Here is an 18,568-nt window from a genome sequence, read left to right as displayed (position 1 = left end):
TATGTTTTAAAAAAACAATTTCTACTTGAATCTTAGGTTATTAGCAATGTTCAGTTGTCTTATTATAGTATCTACAAAGAGTAACACTCAATTTTTCCAACTATTTGTCTTCCTATCCCTCTCCCAGTCCCCTCAGACCCTGCTGTCAACCTGTATAAACACCTACACAGCGCATTCTATCTCCCGCTGGCTTCTAAAACAGTTTTTTCTTTTAATGTGCATTGCACTTCTCCCACAGTCTCTTTCAGCAGAAGGTTTTACCTAGAATAAAGGGCACTTTAAAAAACTGACACCAGTGACCTTTAGTGGCATACTTTGTGTGTCTTTTTTCTTTTTTTTTTTAACTTCATTCATGGTGTCTATCTCACAGAACTTTTTACCTTTTAACTCTTTGAACATTTTCAAATTTGGAGGGAGGTTGAAACAATAGTGCAGTGAACACCATATATGCTTCACCTGGAGTCAACGGTTGTTAACATTTTGCCCCATTTGCTCTAAGTTGCATGTGTTTCTGAATTTAGCCAAATTGAAAGTTAGTTGAAACAATATCCAAAGATAGCATCCATCATGAAACTTGCCTTATGGCAGTGTGACTGCATCTCATTTACATTTAAATGGACAGGTTTTGAGGGATTGTTTTTCTTCACCATAGGGATTTTTTGTAAAAATAGGAAAAAAGAGTCAGTTTCCCCAGCCCCACACTGAAACTGTGAACTACCATCTTTTATGCAGCTGTAATACTCATCTTTCTAGAATGGCACTTGTTGAAATGTATCTCAGCATTGCCCGACAGGTAAAACCTTTCATAGGGATTATATAGGGACTAGTTCATTGGAACTGAAAGTATCTTATTTTTAAACTTTTCAGCATAACTTAAAGCAAATGAAATTCATACTACTGGGACAAGCAATTTGAGGACTCAAAAAGTTGGTTTAAAAAGGAGCATGATGACAAAGTCAGAAGGACCCAAATGCAAGCTCTGTGGGAGAGTTATAAAAATTATTTGTTACTTTGTAAATGTCATTTACATAAATGAAAATTTTTTTACTGTCTTTTAAGGTCTTTTATGGGAGATTATTAGAAACCCTATTCACAAATAAAATGATAATAAAAGGCAATTTTATGATGTAAGGATTTTAGCTAGTAAAGTGCTCCATCAAGGTTAACATACTACTTTAGGACAAGAATTAACAGAAATGTCCCTAGGGGTGGTGCGATGGTGGCTTGGTGGCATAATTCTGGCTTTTGATGCTGGAAACTCGAGTTTGATTCCCAGTGTCCGCCCATGCAAAAAAAAAAAAAAATCTTTCTGTATTTTACAGGCAACTACCTAGATTCTTCCCACACTACAACCAACAGTTGCCTGGCCTTGGCTATGTAGGGCATTATTGTCTGTAAAATATGTTCATGACATTCATTCAGGTAGCCATTTTGGGAGAAGGGAGCCATGTTTTGGTTCATTTCATCTAAGTTTGTTGAACTGGACTTTTCCGGTTGCTTGGGAAAAATGAAAATTATTTCTCATTAAGCTAAATTAAAATAAACTCAATATCAATTTCACAGCAAAAGTAATTACTATAAGTTTTACTCTAATGAATATGGACCTGACTGAAATGCAGTTGGAACCAGATTGCCGTTAAAATCGGCCATTTGGAACCCTCCCACCCCCTAAAAAACAAGTGGTGAGTATAGGAGAGAACTTAGGTGCACCTGATTCCAAAGACCAAGTGCCTTGCATCCAACCATGCTGCCTTCCACCTCCTGGCTGGCCATCGGGCTCCATTCACCACACCTGACCCCTTTTGTGATGGTCTTTCTACACATATCCTGAAAAGCCCCCTTCTTTGAGGCTGCCCTCAGAGGTTTCTTCTCTGCTTTATATCACTCTCTTCTTCAATTCAGTGGTTCTTAACCCTGTTTTGGTACCTGAACTCACTTGAGAATCTTATGGAAGATCTCCCCAGAAAATGCACTTTGCATATACAGACACACATCTATCTATCTATCCAACCATTTATCTATCATAATCTATCATCTATCTATCTAATTTTCATACTATTTGAGAGCATTCATGAGGTCCTCCAATCGCAAGCTCCTCAGATTAAGTCCTGCTGCGAGGTTTTAAATACATGCTGCAGTTTCTCAGATAAAGCCTATGACAGTCATTTTTCATCTCGGTTGCCTGTGATCTAATATTTATGTTTTCTTAGGTAAAGAAATATTCTTTTTATTCTTTAGTAATAAACCTCTAATGGCTCCAGAGAAATAAAAACAAAGCAAAGGCACAATAAAGGATCTGAAGGATAATCAAATACTTGTATATGATACCTATTTAATTAGTGCTGAAGACAAAAGGTTGTAAAAGTAAAACATAGACTAAGGGACTAAGATAAACAATATATTGCATGACCTATTTCCACAGTGAATTGTGGAATATTTTAATTTGTACATTTCTGCTTGTTTCCTTCCTTCAGAAATGAATGCTAAGGGAGTTATCCTGAATGCATTTGAACGCTATCGCCTAAAAACATGCATTGACTTCAAGCCCTGGAGTGGAGAAGCTAACTATATTTCAGTGTTTAAGGGCAGTGGGTAAGATAAAGAGTTGGTCCTTCTAAGGGTTCCAATGAGAACTATTGTATCTGGGGCATTACATCACAGCAATTCCTGGGTCCTGACCTAAGGGTGGGGGTTGCGGGCTTCCCTTCCTGGATGCTGGAGAGTAAAAGATGAGTTGGATCTAGTTTCTCTAACTATCAAAGTAATATTTTGCTACATGCAATCAGCCTACAAATGTCATTAACATAAGGTAGGTGAGACTGCATGACATCCACCCCATAAGCTTGTGAAATTTGTCCCAATTGCAATTTAATGCACTTTATGTGCCCCTTCAAGTAAAGCATGGCAAACACATACACACACACATTTATTTTGACCTACCGTCTCTTATAATTTGAATTAAGAAGGTGAAAGAATTATTTACTTTGAGCCTAGCAATTCTGAGTCCCTATAAAACCCTCAATAATGGGCATCAGTATAAAAAGGCCCATCTCAAAGACTTTGGAATTCCCAAGAAAAATCAGGACTGATCTCACTGGGGGATGACTTGCTCCCACATAATATTTGGTGTCAGGACAAGTGCTTCAGTGATCACCTTGTTGGATGGTTTTATAGACCTCACCTGGATTATGAGAAACACACACAGTGTCCTGATGTAAGGGCAAAGGACTAGGTCTTGGGGACTCCACCCTGAGAATTCAAGCTTACATCATCGTAACACCCTCTCCCCCTTCTTATGCAAATTCCCCTATAAGCTGTTGGTCATCAGTGGGGAACAGGAATGTTGGAAGACAAGAACTTTCCATTGGGACAAATTGTGACAGAATAGCAACGATTCAACATGAGTTCCTCCATGCACTGGGATTCTGGCATGAGCAGTCACGTTCTGATCGGGATGACTATGTCAGCATAATTTGGGACAGAATTCAGTCAGGTATACTTCTCCTGTTTTCTTCCATTTTTGGCTAAAAACATTTCTAAACACGTGCCCTCTCCTGTCACCTGTGCCAATGTTAATGATTGAAAAACTGATGTTTTGATGCCTTACTTCCTTTAACTCTAACCCAACATGAACTGAAGTGCTTTAAGTTGTTGGGGCACTAGTATCCCAGAATCCTAGTACTTGTGAGCTGGATATGATCTTAGAAACTACTGTTTACTGTTTCTGAAAGCATGTTCTACTGAGTACTGTATCACAGTATGCTCACAGATACCATGTAGAAAGAGATCTGTGTTCCAATTAATTTGAGAAATCCTTGGTTAAAATTAAGATTGTAGGGTGGTGCAATGGTGGCTCAGTGGCAGAATTCTTGCCTACCATGCCGGAGACCTGGGTTCGATTCCTGGTACCTGCCCATGCAAAAAATAAATAAATGATAAATAAGACTATTTATACTGCTATGCTGTGCTGGGCTAATGTGAATCATAAATTTCTAAGGAGAAGTGTATTTCCCAAAGTGATTTGACCATTTGGCCTTTTTTTTTGTTAGTACCTTGTGTGTCTGTTGTTCAATGGAACCTATGTTGTGAAACACTGCAATTGTTGAACAGCCTGCGCTTTGTGATTTTTATTCAGTCATAAAGGTCTTAAGAGTTGTAAGGCTAGAGCTCATGCTTTTCGTAGTTTTTCTACAGTGACATTTAGCTTCCCCATCTTTCCAGCCTGGGTCAGGCAGGGTGGAGGGAATGGCATTGCTGCTTATATGTGAGGCACTGTGAGGACTGCCTGTGCTGATGTCCCCTGACTTCACAATCTTGAAGCCACAGCTTTTGCTTCTTACTTTCCCAGTCTCTGGGGATCTCAAGTGGGGCAAGGCAAATCAGTAAACTACAAGACTTCTAGAGCAAGAGAAGTGTTTGGCTTCAATCTATGGCTTTCACTCTTTAGGATTCCCAAAGTCTCATTTTTAGTAGAAATGTCTCCTTACACGTGATAGAACATCTTTATGCTTTTGGAGGTCAGATTCACTTTTGATGTTCACAAAATCATCTGATTTCAAGTTGTGATCATTTGCCCGATCGTATGACGCTAAGCAGCCTGATATTTTCTTGAAGTGCATTCATTTTTTTTTTACTTTTTTTCATTTGCTCTGTTTCTTTAAAAATATTTTTATTGAGAAATCTTCACATATATATTCGTTCAAATGTGCACATGGTGTACAACCAATGGCTCACAATATCATCACAGTTGCATATTCATCACCATGATCATTTTTAGAATATGTGCATCACTCCAGAAAAAGAAATAAAAAGAAAAAACTCATACATCCCATACCCCTTACCCTTCCCTCTCATTGACCACTAGTATTTCAATCTACTCAATTTATTTTACCCCTCATTTCCCCTATTATTTATTTATTTTTTAAACCATACTTTTTTTTTTTACAACTGCATCTATTTTAAACCCTCACAGATTCTAGTAGCCATGAAATCTCTGACTATGTCAATCCTTTCTATTGACTTCTGTCCATATAACATTCCCAAGCTTTTGTCCCACACTCCTTCCACAGGTCCTCTTTCATCTCTCTGCTGTGGATGCCCCCATCTTTCCATCACAGCCTGCCGATAAGCCTATTTTCCACAACACCATTTAAAACTGTTTTCCAATAGCAGTTCTTAGAACCTTAGGCCCAGTGTGGGCGCCCCAACTTTGGGCTCTAATGAAACTTTAGACATGTTCAGTCTGACAGCTAATATCAAAATTCTGAAGCAAAATATTATATTCTAAATAGGAATGAAGCATTTTTGAAATATTGCAGGTTAGTTGTAGCAAAAGTTTTCCTGTTTATGACACTCTCCATTTGTAAGTTAGCAATATTTGGAGTGAGATAAACGGAAATTTGTGAACATCAGATAATTAAAGATTTTTCACTTATTTAGGCAAAGAGAGCAATTTTAATACCTACGATGATCGAGTCTCAGACTCCCTGAATGTCCCCTACGATTACACTTCGGTAATGCACTACAGCAAGACTGCATTCCAGAATGGAACAGAGCCAACAATTGTGACAAGGATCCCGGACTTCATGGATGTGATTGGGCAACGGATGGATTTCAGTGACTACGACCTCTTAAAGTTGAATCGACTGTATAACTGTTGTATGTGACAGGTTCTCTGAGACGGTTTCTCGTTCCCTCTGCTGTGTAGGCAAAACAAGTAGGCTCTGTGCCTTTTTGCTGAGCATTTATGAGTTTTCTGAAATCACAGAAGTTTGATATTCTGAGAAAAAAACCAGAGTATTCAGATCCCAATTTACAACTTGGAAGTGGCGTTGTTGTTCTCAGTAGATTGGTCTTCAGATCTGAAAACAAATTATGTCCTGTAAAAATATTCCCCAGGCATGTTTTGGACGCTGTTATTCATTCAAATGTGGATCAACTTCATATCCAAAATTCTTTTCAACCAAAATAAGGTGTAGTGTTGTAATATAAATGGGATTAAATAATCTGAGTTGAGGCTTAAAAATCCGAATAACTAGGGGAGGGAACATAGACTCAAGTTTCCACTGAAAAGATAATTGAGATAACAGACTTGGGCAGGCACCTTCTTCAGACCTACAGAGCTCATCAATCCTGTAGCGGGGGTTCTGTAGCTAGTGGGGCTCCAGCCACCACCACCAAATGTGCTAGATGTTCCTTAAGTGCCATTCTGGCTTTCCTAGCCCTTCTGTGATAAGCTCAGTTTATTACTTAGGTTATCAGGTTGTCTGTGTGGCAGTAATTGTTTTTTGCTTTTACAGCCTCTTCTTTGAGCTTTATGGACTCGTGCAATTTTGAACTGGAAAATGTGTGTGGCATGATCCAAAGTTCAGACGACAATGCGGACTGGCAGCGGGTCTCGGCGGTTCCCAGCGGGCCACAGCACGACCACTCCAACATGGGCCAGTGCAGAGGTAACAGGAGCCGGATACTTCTAGATTGTTCTCTTGGTGACGCCAGCCTTTCCTTTGCCTTGAAAGGCTGGGGTTTTCATCTCTAATTTCTCTCAGAATTACTATTGATATGAAGGAATAAATTCCGTGCCTTATAAGAACACGGCTGGGTTCTTCGTTTTCACTCCCTGAGTTGGTTTTTCATTTTGTGAATCAGAACTGGGCTCTTTGATGCCTCTTCCAGTCCACGCCCATAGCAGAAGCAGCTTCTGGAAGGTGTCTCCTCTTAGGGGTAGTGGGGCTGTTTTCTAGCAGCTTGCAGGGTGCAAGCAACCCTTCCCAGTGACTAGCACTGGGGTATGAGCTATTCAATTTCAGAATTCCACCTGATTGTGATTACATTTCCCTATTACAAAAATGCTAAAAATGAAGATAGGAAGTACACTTGATCTAAGTTTATTCAGGTAAGTATCCTTTCCCATTGTAATTTTGTTTTGAATTAAATAGTCGTGTATTTGGCTACAAATACCAGATTTTTATGTATTGGGTCATTTGTGGCAGCAAATATGTAAAACTAGACTTCAGAGCTTAAAGTCATTGCCTGATAGCTCAGATGAACTGCATAATAGTGAAGAGATGCTTTTCCTTTTATTATTTTTTTAAATGAAAATTGAGATAGTGACTGCATAGGCTAGAGAGAGACAGAGAGACAGACAGACAGACCAGGCTAGGTAGCTGCACTTCTATCTGTTTTTGAGAGCTAATTGTCTATAGTAAGAGAAAGGCTGACTAATGTTTCCCCCTTCACTAACTACCTGTACCTAGAGCCATATTTCAATGCCCAATACAATGCCCGACTATGCATGCAGTAGGGGAACTAGGTAAATAGTTGAAATAAGAGAAAGAAAATGAACATACACACAGAATTACTAGCTGTGGGTCTTTATAGATGGTTTGTTAAGTTGGGTATTGCAAATAACTGAAGCAGAGAACTGATAGAGGACTTTGAAATTATGCAGTGCAGTTATTTCCAGCCTTTGCATTATGAATATCACTTTTTAAACATTAAAATGTGGACCCCCCCCCCACCTCATGATTGCTGTGGCCAGTTAAAATCAAAGAATTTAGGAAGTTCGAAAAAAATGGGCAGTAAGTAAAGGCCCTGGTTTCCCAGACAGGGCTCTTTCTCCTGCCCTCACCATGGAATGCATTCACTCTTCTGGATCATTTACTAAACTCCCCTTGAAATAGCACTGGGAGTCCCTGATGCCAGAACTTTCTTCCTACCTAGGTTTCAAGCCCTCCTCTGACTTAATATCCCCTTTCCTTTTTCATGCTGTCAGAGAGGGGACAACTTGCTGTGATATCTTACCAAGGTTAACTGTTAGGGTTGGGAAGACTTGCAAGTTGTTCTTGGTAGAATTTGACTATTTGTCCTGCCGTTGAGGCATGACCTGAAGTCTATTAACTGTGATACATTAGATTTTTTTGTTGTTAGCTTTTGATACTTAAACTTTATAGCTCATACCAAGTGAAAGTAAGTGAAGATCAATGCACACAAGAAAACTCCTATTCTTATATGTAAACATTTTATAAATAAAAGATAAGGTTGAACTTCATTCTGTCAATCAGCTAGCTTTTCTGAGTGCCAGGTATGTAGCTTATATTCCTGAACTTTCTATCTTACGTACTGATGTTAGCTAGGCCACCTGCAAAGAATCTCTCACTACTATTAGCAAACACATCCCTATATCCGACATGTATTTTTTCTTACTTCTGTTTTTGTCCCTTTTAACAGATTCTGGTTTCTACATGCATTTCAACAGTAGTTCTGTAAATGTGGGGGCTACAGCAATGCTGGAAAGTAGAACACTGTACCCGAAAAGAGGATTTCAGTGCTTGCAATTTTATCTGTATAACAGTGGAAGTGAAAATGACCAACTGAATATCTACATCAGGGAGTATTCTGCGGACAGTGTGAATGGTATTTTAACCCTTGTGGAAGAAATAAAAGGTACAATATCCACATTCTTATTAATGGTTCAGGTACAGAGTGAGTCAACAGTAACTCTTTTCTTTACTGAATGGAACAACTGACAACAGAGTAAGGGCTATTAATTCATTACTTTTCTGTTTAGAGCTTGATCCTCATTTCCTGCCATGGCAGGGAAGCTAAAGTAAGAATGCTTTGTGTGCTATATTGTGGGACAGTCACTTAAATTGTACATCGCTCTCTGACACTGTGGAGCTTAGTTCTTGGCAAGTAATAAAAATGTACTGTGAACTGGCTTAGGCAAAGTAGGCAAAGTTACGGGCCCAGAGAAACACAATTGTAGAGCAGACAAGGGAGGACCAGGCTGAGGGAGGGCTGGGCCTGCCCTGGAACAGTTTCAGAGACCTCTTATTTATCTCAGAATGGTCTTGTCCGTCAGACTGGTACTTTGGTGGTTTCACTTCCCAGCTTAAATGTTGTTGGATGTGCCACCAGAGTAGAACAACTTAAAGAAATAATTTCTAGTGAAGGACTCTGATTGTCATGGCTTGGGTTAAATGCCAACTTCTGCAGGAATTTCTGAGTGGGGAGTAGGTAGTACTATGTCTGGTCATCCAGCTTTCACACCAGCCATATGTAGAGAGGTGGGCCATGGTGACCACCTTTTAGAGTAGATGCATAGGAGTGTCTCTTGGGGAAGGGAAGAGCCGTGGGCTGGCAAATATACTACTCTCTGTTCCACACATTGACCTCTTGGTTTGGATCTATTATAAAATGAACCCACGTTCTACTATCTGTCATGCCATTTTTCCCTGTTTAACAGTGAGAAGCAATCTTAAATATAAGGGCTATTTCTCTTTATAAATATCTATGCACAGTAAAGTTCTTAATCTCTCCTATGTATGTTTGTGTGTGTATCATTGCTAAGGCTTGGAAGGAAGATCCTTTCTACTAGCAAATTGTGGGTGTTTTAATTGATAGACAACAACACAAAATACTCTTAAGAAACTTCCTTAGGAGCCCAGAATTTAAGCTAATAGTACTGATAATAATGAAGTAGAGGGTCTCACGAAAGTTCTTTGTTCAATCTAGAATCCATGCATAGACAATGGCATTCTCTATAATTTGGATATTTCTTACTTGTTTTCAAGCAATTGCATTTCTCACTAAGTGCCTATATATTTAGGTTTTAAGTCATTCTGTTAACTACTAGTTTGACATGAATTCCTCAGCTATTATGTTCCTCAGGGATTCTAAATTTCTTTTTTTTTTTTCTTTTCCATGTATTGCTTCTCCTTTGGGTATGTGATAGAAGAAAATAGATGAAATGGTTTACTATGTGATGTTAGCTAGGGGTAGTGAATAACAGTTGAGGAGGTAGAATAGGTTGGGGAGAAAGGAAGTGGTATGGAATATCAGATAAACATGATGTTGAGTCACTGGGAAGTGATTTTAAAGAGTAAACTGTAGGAGTTGGGCTTTCTAGGGTTTGATGGATTCCAATGTAATATTACCAAAATGTCAACTGGAAATTTTGCATGTGAAGGAATTTATTCTGAACAAACTATAAATATTTTAAAGAAGACCTTGGCTTAGTGTCATAGGAATCATGGGTACATGTGCTAGAGTACTGGATTTGCCTGGCCCTTCAACTATTCCAGTATGGCAGTCACTCCTAAGTAGGGCATGGAACACTCAAAAGTTAGATACTGTTGCTTGCACAAGTTAGATGCTGTTGCTTGCTCGCTCATTTCTAGGAGGGTAACCTATCTGAGAAACAACTAGATATGCATTCCAATATTCCAGAGAGAAGTCTGACCCCACAGAAATGCATTGAAGTAAATGGGCCTCAGCTAGAGAAGTGACAAAACCATATCTCAGACCTGTAGGAATTGGTAGCCCTTGGATGATCATTTCTCCATGAAGATTAGAACTCTAATGTTGATTTGCACATGGTTCATAGCCCTTTGTCTTCTTTGAAATAATAATGATTCTTTTGCAGAAATACCCACTGGTAGCTGGCAACTTTACCATGTAACACTGAAAGTGACCAATAAATTTAGAGTGGTGTTTGGCGGAATCAGAGGCTCTGGTGCATCATTCGGTGGTCTGTCTATTGATGACATCAATCTTTCGGAACAACAGTGCCCTCATCATATCTGGCATATAAGGAATGTTACACAGTTCACTGGCAGCCCAAATGGAGCTCTATATAGTCCTCCGTTTTATTCGTCTAAGGGGTATGCCTTTCAGATTCAGTTGACTCTAAACCATTTGAATAATGTGGGGATATATTTCCATTTGATCTCTGGAGCCAATGATGACCAATTACAGTGGCCATGTCCTTGGCAACAAGCCACGATGACACTCTTGGATCAAAACCCTGACATTCGACAGCGTATGTCCAACCAGCGGAGTGTAACTACAGACCCATTTATGACCACCGGTTCGTGACTCATTTTCTTTATTGTTGATACATGCTCATTGTTCTGGGTGGGGGCAGGAGGTGTGGGGACAGGAGACTGCTTAGTCAGTTACCCAGGGGACTCTGTATTTAACATGAACTCAAAATCTTAGAACAGAAGATACTTAGGGTGAGGGCTTTAGCAATTGTGGACAGAGACTCCCAGGTAGGAGAGTATTAGGGATGTTATCAAGGTCTCCAGTAAACCCAGAAGATATGACTGTGCTCCTGGGAACTGAGGACTACACTGAATTCCTAATGTTGTGCAAGGAGCATTGGCTTTAGAATCTGATGGACGTGGGTTCAAAATAAAATCTTGTGCCTTACTAGTTATGTGACTTTAAGCAAATAATCTCTCAGAGCCCCTGTGTTCTCAGCTTTAAAACTGGGGCAATAATAACCCCACAGATTTGTTATGAGAGTTAGTGAAGATAGAGTACAGATGCTTGTAGAAGACTTGGTAAGGAGAGGTCCTCAGATTTCCTTTCTCCCACGTTGTCTGGTCATTCCACTGGGATTGTCAGGAATGGTTCAGCTCTTGGAACTGGGCACGCCTTTTGCTCAGAGGGAAGATTTTGGACAAGCGCAGTGGAGCTTTGGGAAGAGTGTGGGAAGGGATTATAACTTCATTTATAAAAGAGCTCTGGCAGACTTGCCAATAGTGACATCATTCCTGATCTTTCCAGTCTCAAAAAAAGGAACAGTGCCCAGAAAGCAATGATCACATTTCTAATTTTAATCATCTTTTGTGCTCTGGGAACCCAATAAAGAAAAAAATGGAAAGATGGCAAACTAAAAATTATTGCCAAATCTGAAACCTATATATGAAAAGAGTGAACCCAAGTGACAGAGGGAGAAAAAGTCTTAATCTGATGGGTAAAAATATTTGCAAAAGGAATTGTAGGAACTTCACATTCAGAATTTCTTCACTTTTTCCAAAAACATTTCTCCTTGAATGGCACTGAGAATGGGTCATGATTGGGTGGGCCGCCATCTTTTTCCAGAATCAGTGCTTCTTGTTAGCTTCCCTTTCTGGAGAGACTGTACTCGGTTAGGTTAATAATTCAGTTAATGAAATAAATTGTTCTATGCTAATGTTAAAAATGCTCTTGGTAACATAATGCTTTAACTCAATTGAAAGGACAACCTATGACTCATTCCACTAAGGAATAATTCTGATGGCCAGAGGAGTTTCTACACTTCTCAGTCTGTACAGGTGCGATATTCCCACCTTGGAAATTTTTGGTACTTTTTCACTCGTATTCCAGAGTATGGTGTCATGCGATCTTATTTTCCTTAGGGCAGTAAAAATGAACAAGCCCCAGTTATTTGCCAGGGAATACATCTCAGGTGAATAGCATCATTTAATTATTTGAGCTCCACCCTAATTGTGTTTCACATTGCCTGTTCTTTCCTAGCACCAAAAGCTATGATGATGCTAAACACAATCCATTAATACAAATTGCTTTTTCAGATAATGGAACCTATATTTGGGACAGGCCTTCCAAAGTGGGAGAAGTGGCTTTTTTCCTTAATGGAACTCAGTTTAGAAGAGGTATGGGCTATGGGACCAGTGCCTTTATAACCCTTGAAAGGTTGAAAAGCAGAGATTTTATAAAAGGAAATGATGCTTACATCCTACTGACAATGGAAGGTATGTCAATAAAAATAGTTTAATGTAAGTTTTTTTTTTTTGGTGGCCATTGATTACTTATTGTGTTCTTCTGGTTATATTTTTAGGTATATTAGCTAGACATGTGGGAGGAAATGGACATGAGTAGGATTCTTTTTGGACTTGAATCATTAACAGTATGAAAATAACTTAAATTGAAACAATGAGGGTTCCAGGATAAATAATTTAATTATCACCATACAGGGCAATAGATAGAAACCTTTAGGCTAGAAACTTTAGAGAAAAGTTAAAATATAGCTATGTAGTCTAGGATTATATTTTAGGATTCCAGAAATAAAACTATGGTACAAATACATTAAATCAAACTGCAAATGGACAATCTTTAAGGTCTAATATATATATGTACATACAATAGATATATTAACACATATATTATATGCATTTAAATATATATTGGTACTAATGATGTTCTGATCTATTGTTTTTAAAAATTACTTACTCATGACAGACAATAAATACATTTTTACAGCAATACTGGTGGGTTCTTTGTTATATGTGGTAGGTTTAAGTAATTTACTATTAAGGATCCACCTACAACACCATAAATCAGTCTTATTTGTGATGACAGGTGGCACAATGAAAACACATGAATTTTTGACTTTCAAGGTTAATTAGAGTGAATCTAGATCGTACTTCTTGGAACAAAGTATTCAGGAATAACTTTTGTGAAGGGAGAGAACACTTTTTTTAATAGCAGAGAAAACCACAGCTTCATCCATTCTCCTTGGCCCTATTTTGACCAGAAGCAACACAGAACACTGCAAAGAACATCAGACGGGCTGTCAGGGGATCTGTTGTCTTGCTCCCAATTTCCACCAACTTGCTCTCCCAAAAAAGGGTCCTGGAACCCTGGGCAAGCCCCTCAACTGCTTTATATCTCTGAACTTTGGTTCCTTGTCACCTTAAGGTTGGCATTGAGGGCTTGGGCCCCTTAGAGCTCCGAGCACCCAGGCAAGCATGTGGTTAGGCTGCAGTGCAGCTTTTCTTTGCATCTAGGTGTTGACCAGTCAATATTATAGCACTGCCTATAAATGCTGCTGGGCTCTGCTTCAAGATTACCTCAATTTCTCACAAATGTGAAACCTGAATATCTTCTATTTTGAAACTTAAAGATCCAAGACTCTTAAAGCAGAAGCTGATTTGCTTCTATGCTTCCCCTGTTCCCTAGACATATCCCACCTTAATTGGACACAGACTCCCACCTCCAGCACCACCACTGGCCAGTGCAGTAATGTCACATGTGAGAACGATGGCCTCTGCATTGTCCGGGATAATAAAGCCGAGTGCAGGTAAGGAAGGGGGTCACTCAAAGGCACTCTCCCCATCCTTTCGTTAGAAACTTTGTCACTTACACAATGTAGGCATAACGTTAGTTGATTCTCACCTCAAAGCCACAGACTGGGGCGGGCCATGATAGCTCAGCAGGCAGAGTTCTTGCCTAGACCCAGGTTCGATTGCCGGTGCTATGCCCATGTAAAAAAAAAAAAAAAAAGGAAGGCCACAAATAGAATATTTATTTAATTCTGCTCTCCATTTGGGACTTTGGATGGCCACAAGGTGAAATTATTTATGACAAATTCCTCATTACATTCTAACTGCCTGAGAAAAAGCCACACATCTTCATAAATCCTCACAACAGTCTGGTTGATAAGTGTGACTGCCCCCTTTTTCCAGATGAAGATACTGAAGGTCTGAGAAAGGTTTGACTGAGGTCTGTGGCTAGGAGATTGAGGAACTGGGAGGCTATCTTGGCTTCCTGGGGCTACTGTAACAAAGTACCACGGACTGGGTAGCTTAAAACAACAAAGATTTTCTGTCTCACGGTTCTGGAGGCGAGAAGTCCAAAATCAAAGTGTCAGCAGGGTCGTGCTTCCTTGGAAACCCATAAGATTTCCTTCCTTGCCTGTTCTACCTTCTCGTGACTACCGGAAATCCGTGGCATTCCCTGGATTGTAGATGCATCATTCCAATCTCTGCCCTTGTCTTCACATGGCCTTCTTATCCCTGTATCTTTCCTCTTCTTATAAAGACACTAATCGTCCTGGATTAGGACCTCCTTCACCCAGTACAACCTCATCTAACATCTACAGTGACCCTGCTTCTAAATAAGGTCACACTCACAGGCACGGGGGGTAGAGACGAGGTCTTCAATATATCCTTTTAGGGGACCATGATTCAACCCGTATCAGCTGCTGAGAACCAAGCTTTCTCCATTGCCTACACTACCTCCCTTTGCTACCTTAGCACTGCATTTTTTAGCACCAGATAAAGAGTCATTCCATTTTCCCATGGCCATTGCCATTGGCTCTGCCTGGCCTTCTAGTACTAGTCTGTCTCCTTCAAGTTCAGGGTAGGTAAAATGGTTCTGTAAGTCACTGACCTGAATGTCTACCAGTACCTCTACTGGTGAAGATTTTCAGATCGAAATTTCACCTGATACCTCTGAGTCATGTTCTTAACGTACAGGTGCCGATCAGGGGAAGACTGGTGGTACATGGGAGAGAGGTGTGAAAAGAGAGGCTCTACTAGGGACACCATCATCATCGCCGTTTCCTCCACGGCTGCTGTGTTTGCGCTGATGCTGGTGGTCACTCTCGTCAGTGTCTATTGTACCAAGAAGAGGTATCGTGAAAGGACAGCTTCAAATACAGTAAATATGGCCATGGAAAATGTAAGTTGCATCTGATATTTGGTTATTCAATCCCCTTCATGAAATCTTGTGGACATTAAGGAAGACATTTTTGCTACACATTTTTTTTTTAAAAAACACCTTCTCTTCACTGCTTCTGCGGGGGACAATTGATTTGAGATTGAGTTCCTGTTACCTTCATTATAAATCAATGGTTAAACTGGGGTCCATGGAGGCTTCTTGCAGGAGTTCATTATCCTCCTAAGATTGTATCATAAATGACATATGGTTGTTCCATCTTTTTTCTGGGTGAGGGTCTGTGACTCTCCTGAAAGGCACAACTGATTTTGTCAGCAGTTTCTAACCTTCCTGGTAAAGGGGAGAGGTGACATATAAGTGTTTTTGCTCAAAAGGTCTTTTAATGGTGCCTGAATTTAAATTTGTAGGAAGAGTCTGTTTGGGGAGTATGTTTCTATTAAAGAGGGCTCCAACTAATTTGGACCATAAAACATATTATATTTTAAGGTTATGAGTTTTAAAATGGACAACCTAGCGTTGCGATATTAAATTTGTTTGAAAAGTCATTCAAAAGGACAACGATATCGAACAAAAGGCACATGGTTTTATCCTCATATGCTTCTGTTGTATTTCTTCAACATCAGGGAGACCTTTTAAGGAACTCATAAGACAATAGATGAATTACTTCACATGCTTATTAGAAAAGTACTTCAAATGTATGCAGGCCATCCTGTTATTTCACAGACAGCTATTTCCAGCTTATATTATGACCCAAAGATAAAAGGAACAGACGGGCTGATGCTGGGCCCGGTTAGGCCAACTCGGTGGAAGCTGAGCCTGCAGGCAGATCCCCTGGGCCAGGAGGAATGCACTAAGGGCTCAGAGCAGGAGAGGTGGGCGCATGATTGGGGAGGAGAGGGCCAGCTGGTTGGCTGGATGGGACTTGCAGGATAGTCCCCTGGACACTGGCACATGTAAGAGAAGAGGCTATGCCTTAGCAAGTGAAAACTGGAAGAAATGGTAAAACAGAGAGGAGGGAGAAAGAAGGAAGCTAAGTCAATGAAGGGAGGGAATTGTCAAGCACATAGTAGGGTAGTAAGTACACACACACACACACTCAACCACACAATACTACATCAGTACTGTTCTGCCTGATGAGAGCTCTGGGTCATTTAAACACATTCCCGAGGCAGAAGAGATCAACTTAACATTTTCCTCAGTCTAGTTATTCCTACAGTTAATTAACTGACAATAATAAAACCAGGAGCTAGTTTAGATCTTTAATCAGAACGGCCTTCTCCTGGAGGCCAAAGCTTGTGCCCACTCTAAGGTTTCAGCCCAGGGACTCTGCCTGGAGGCAGCACCGCCTCTCAGACAGGAGGGCTGCCAGGAGACTGCTGAGGGCCATTAGGCCATTTCATTGTGATTCATTTAAATGACAGCTTTTAAATTTGGAAATTAAGTCATCAATTGTTCTTTCCCCTTTTAGCAACATGCTTTTTGAAGATTAACTCAACAATATGGCCAGCAAATGAAATGAGAAAGGATTCATCATCATGGATTTCACCTAAATTATATTACAACTATGAGCAACGCAGTTTTAAATAGTTGCCATGGCCTCATTCATCTAAAAATAGATCTTCTCTGTGAAAAACTGGATGTACTATAAATCATTATTTTGGTAAAAATCAAATTGGTAAATGTTGATTTTTTTTCTTTTTTAACTAGGGGGAAAATATTTAGGTTCCTCTGGAAGTTGTGCTATCTATAAAAGCGAGAGTAACCATTAGAGAGGGCTTTCTAGATTATTGGTCCTTTCCCTTTTGGGCCCCAGGTGTAGTGACTTCACAAGTGATGCCCAGACACCTGGGGGGAACCTAATGGGAAACCGGATGGGGATCTCTTTGTGCTGTCCTGTCTTGGGCTAAGGAAGGGCGATGGAACAGCTCCCTTCACCTCGGTGCACACACACGCACCTTTTTCTAAAGCAGGCTACTCCCCCATTTTCTTACCTAATTCCCTTGGTACACAAGTCTGATTTAGTATTTGAGCATACAGGTACAATCAACAAGAAAACTTTAACTCTTCAAGCAGCAGTTCTACAAAGTTATTTCCCAAAGAAATATAAAAGAATACTCTTCACCAAATTTTCTTTTTATTTTAGAAAATATTGTTATTTTTTCTTTTACGTATGATTTATATGTAATGGGCTTATTATTTGTAATGAATTAATAAATACATCATCCAAGATAAAAAAATCACAGTGGTTAATATCACCACTGATCTTATCAAGAAGTCTTTAAGTCTTGGGAAGTCGTAACACTCACAGGGACAGGAACAAAGTTCCCAAAGTTTGAATTTTTGCTTGGAAATGTAAATGTTTCCATTGGCAACAAATGCAGTTTTCCTTATAGTGACATGCTCACTTCATTCAATTCTTTTTAATTCAGCATTTTATTTAGAGATCATTGTACAGTCAGACGCAGTTGTAAGAAGTACTACAGACAGATCCTATGTCCCCTTCACCCAGTTTCCCCCAATGGTAACATCTTGTAAAACTATCTACAATGTTACAACCAAAATACTGACAAGATACAGGCCACTTCCAGAATCCCTCCTGCTGCTCCTCTATAATGACACTCTCTTCCCTCTTGTTCCTACCGCCTCCCTAGCCCCTCACAGCCACTAATCTGTTCACTATTTCTACAACTTTGTTATTTCAAAAATGTTATATAAATGGAACCCTACCATATGGAACCTTTTGGAATTGGCTTTTGTTTTCATTCAGTAGAATTCTCTGAGATTCATCCAGGTTGTTTTATGTATCAATAGTTTGCTCTGTTTTAATTGTGAGTAGTATTCCATGGTATAGATAGATATATCACAGTTGTTTAACTATTTAATAGTTGAAAGATCTTTAGATTGTTTCAAATTTGGGGGCAATTAAAAATAAAGGTGCTACAAACATTCCTGCACAGATTTGTTTGTGGTAAGTCCTTGCTTTTCTGGGATATATGACCAGTGGTGCAATTGCTGGTTCTAATGGTGGGTGCATGTTTAGTTTTTTAAGAAATTGCCAAAGTGTTTTCCTGAGTGGTTACAATTTTACATTCCCACCAGGTATGTATGAGTGATTCACTGTCTCTGTATCCTTGCCAGCTTTTGACACTGTCACTCTTTCTTATTTTAACCATTCTGTTGGTGTGAAGTGGTTTCTCATGAGGCTTTACTTGGAATTTCCCTAATGGCTAAAGATGTAGAACATCTTTTCATGTGCTTATTTGCCATCTGTTCTAGTTTGCTAGCTATCAGAATGCAATATAACAGAAATGGAATGGCT

The 18,568-nt window shown here is 39.6% G+C and overlaps 1 protein-coding gene and 1 long non-coding RNA gene across 3 annotated transcripts in view; one reads left to right on the top strand and one right to left on the bottom strand.

Annotated features, from left to right (window-relative positions):
• LOC143662191 (uncharacterized) overlaps window positions 1–6,614 on the bottom strand; it is a 54,868-nt gene extending 48,254 nt beyond the window's left edge. Inside the window, exon 1 of one of the 2 annotated variants that reach the window (XR_013165217.1) lies at window positions 5,462–6,614. This is a non-coding gene — a long non-coding RNA (uncharacterized LOC143662191). The remainder of the gene's footprint in view (window positions 1–5,461) is intronic. The other variant, XR_013165218.1, reaches the window with a different exon arrangement.
• The window catches only part of MEP1B (meprin A subunit beta), a 31,389-nt gene extending 13,166 nt beyond the window's left edge, over window positions 1–18,223 (top strand). Inside the window, exons 6-15 of the mRNA XM_077135690.1 lie at window positions 2,475–2,592; window positions 3,315–3,493; window positions 5,440–5,658; window positions 6,300–6,452; window positions 8,230–8,445; window positions 10,427–10,870; window positions 12,363–12,542; window positions 13,750–13,870; window positions 15,048–15,252; window positions 16,718–18,223. Of these exons, the coding sequence (XP_076991805.1) occupies window positions 2,475–2,592; window positions 3,315–3,493; window positions 5,440–5,658; window positions 6,300–6,452; window positions 8,230–8,445; window positions 10,427–10,870; window positions 12,363–12,542; window positions 13,750–13,870; window positions 15,048–15,252; window positions 16,718–16,732 (1,850 nt within the window). The 3' untranslated portion in view covers window positions 16,733–18,223. The remainder of the gene's footprint in view (window positions 1–2,474; window positions 2,593–3,314; window positions 3,494–5,439; window positions 5,659–6,299; window positions 6,453–8,229; window positions 8,446–10,426; window positions 10,871–12,362; window positions 12,543–13,749; window positions 13,871–15,047; window positions 15,253–16,717) is intronic.
• The last annotated feature ends 345 nt before the right edge of the window (window positions 18,224–18,568 follow it).

The sequence above is a fragment of the Tamandua tetradactyla genome, chromosome 18 (assembly GCF_023851605.1).
Source record: "Tamandua tetradactyla isolate mTamTet1 chromosome 18, mTamTet1.pri, whole genome shotgun sequence".
NCBI lineage: Eukaryota > Metazoa > Chordata > Mammalia > Pilosa > Myrmecophagidae > Tamandua > Tamandua tetradactyla.
The sequence above is the reverse complement of the archived record's forward strand: the minus strand, read 5'-3'. Positions and strand labels throughout refer to the sequence as shown.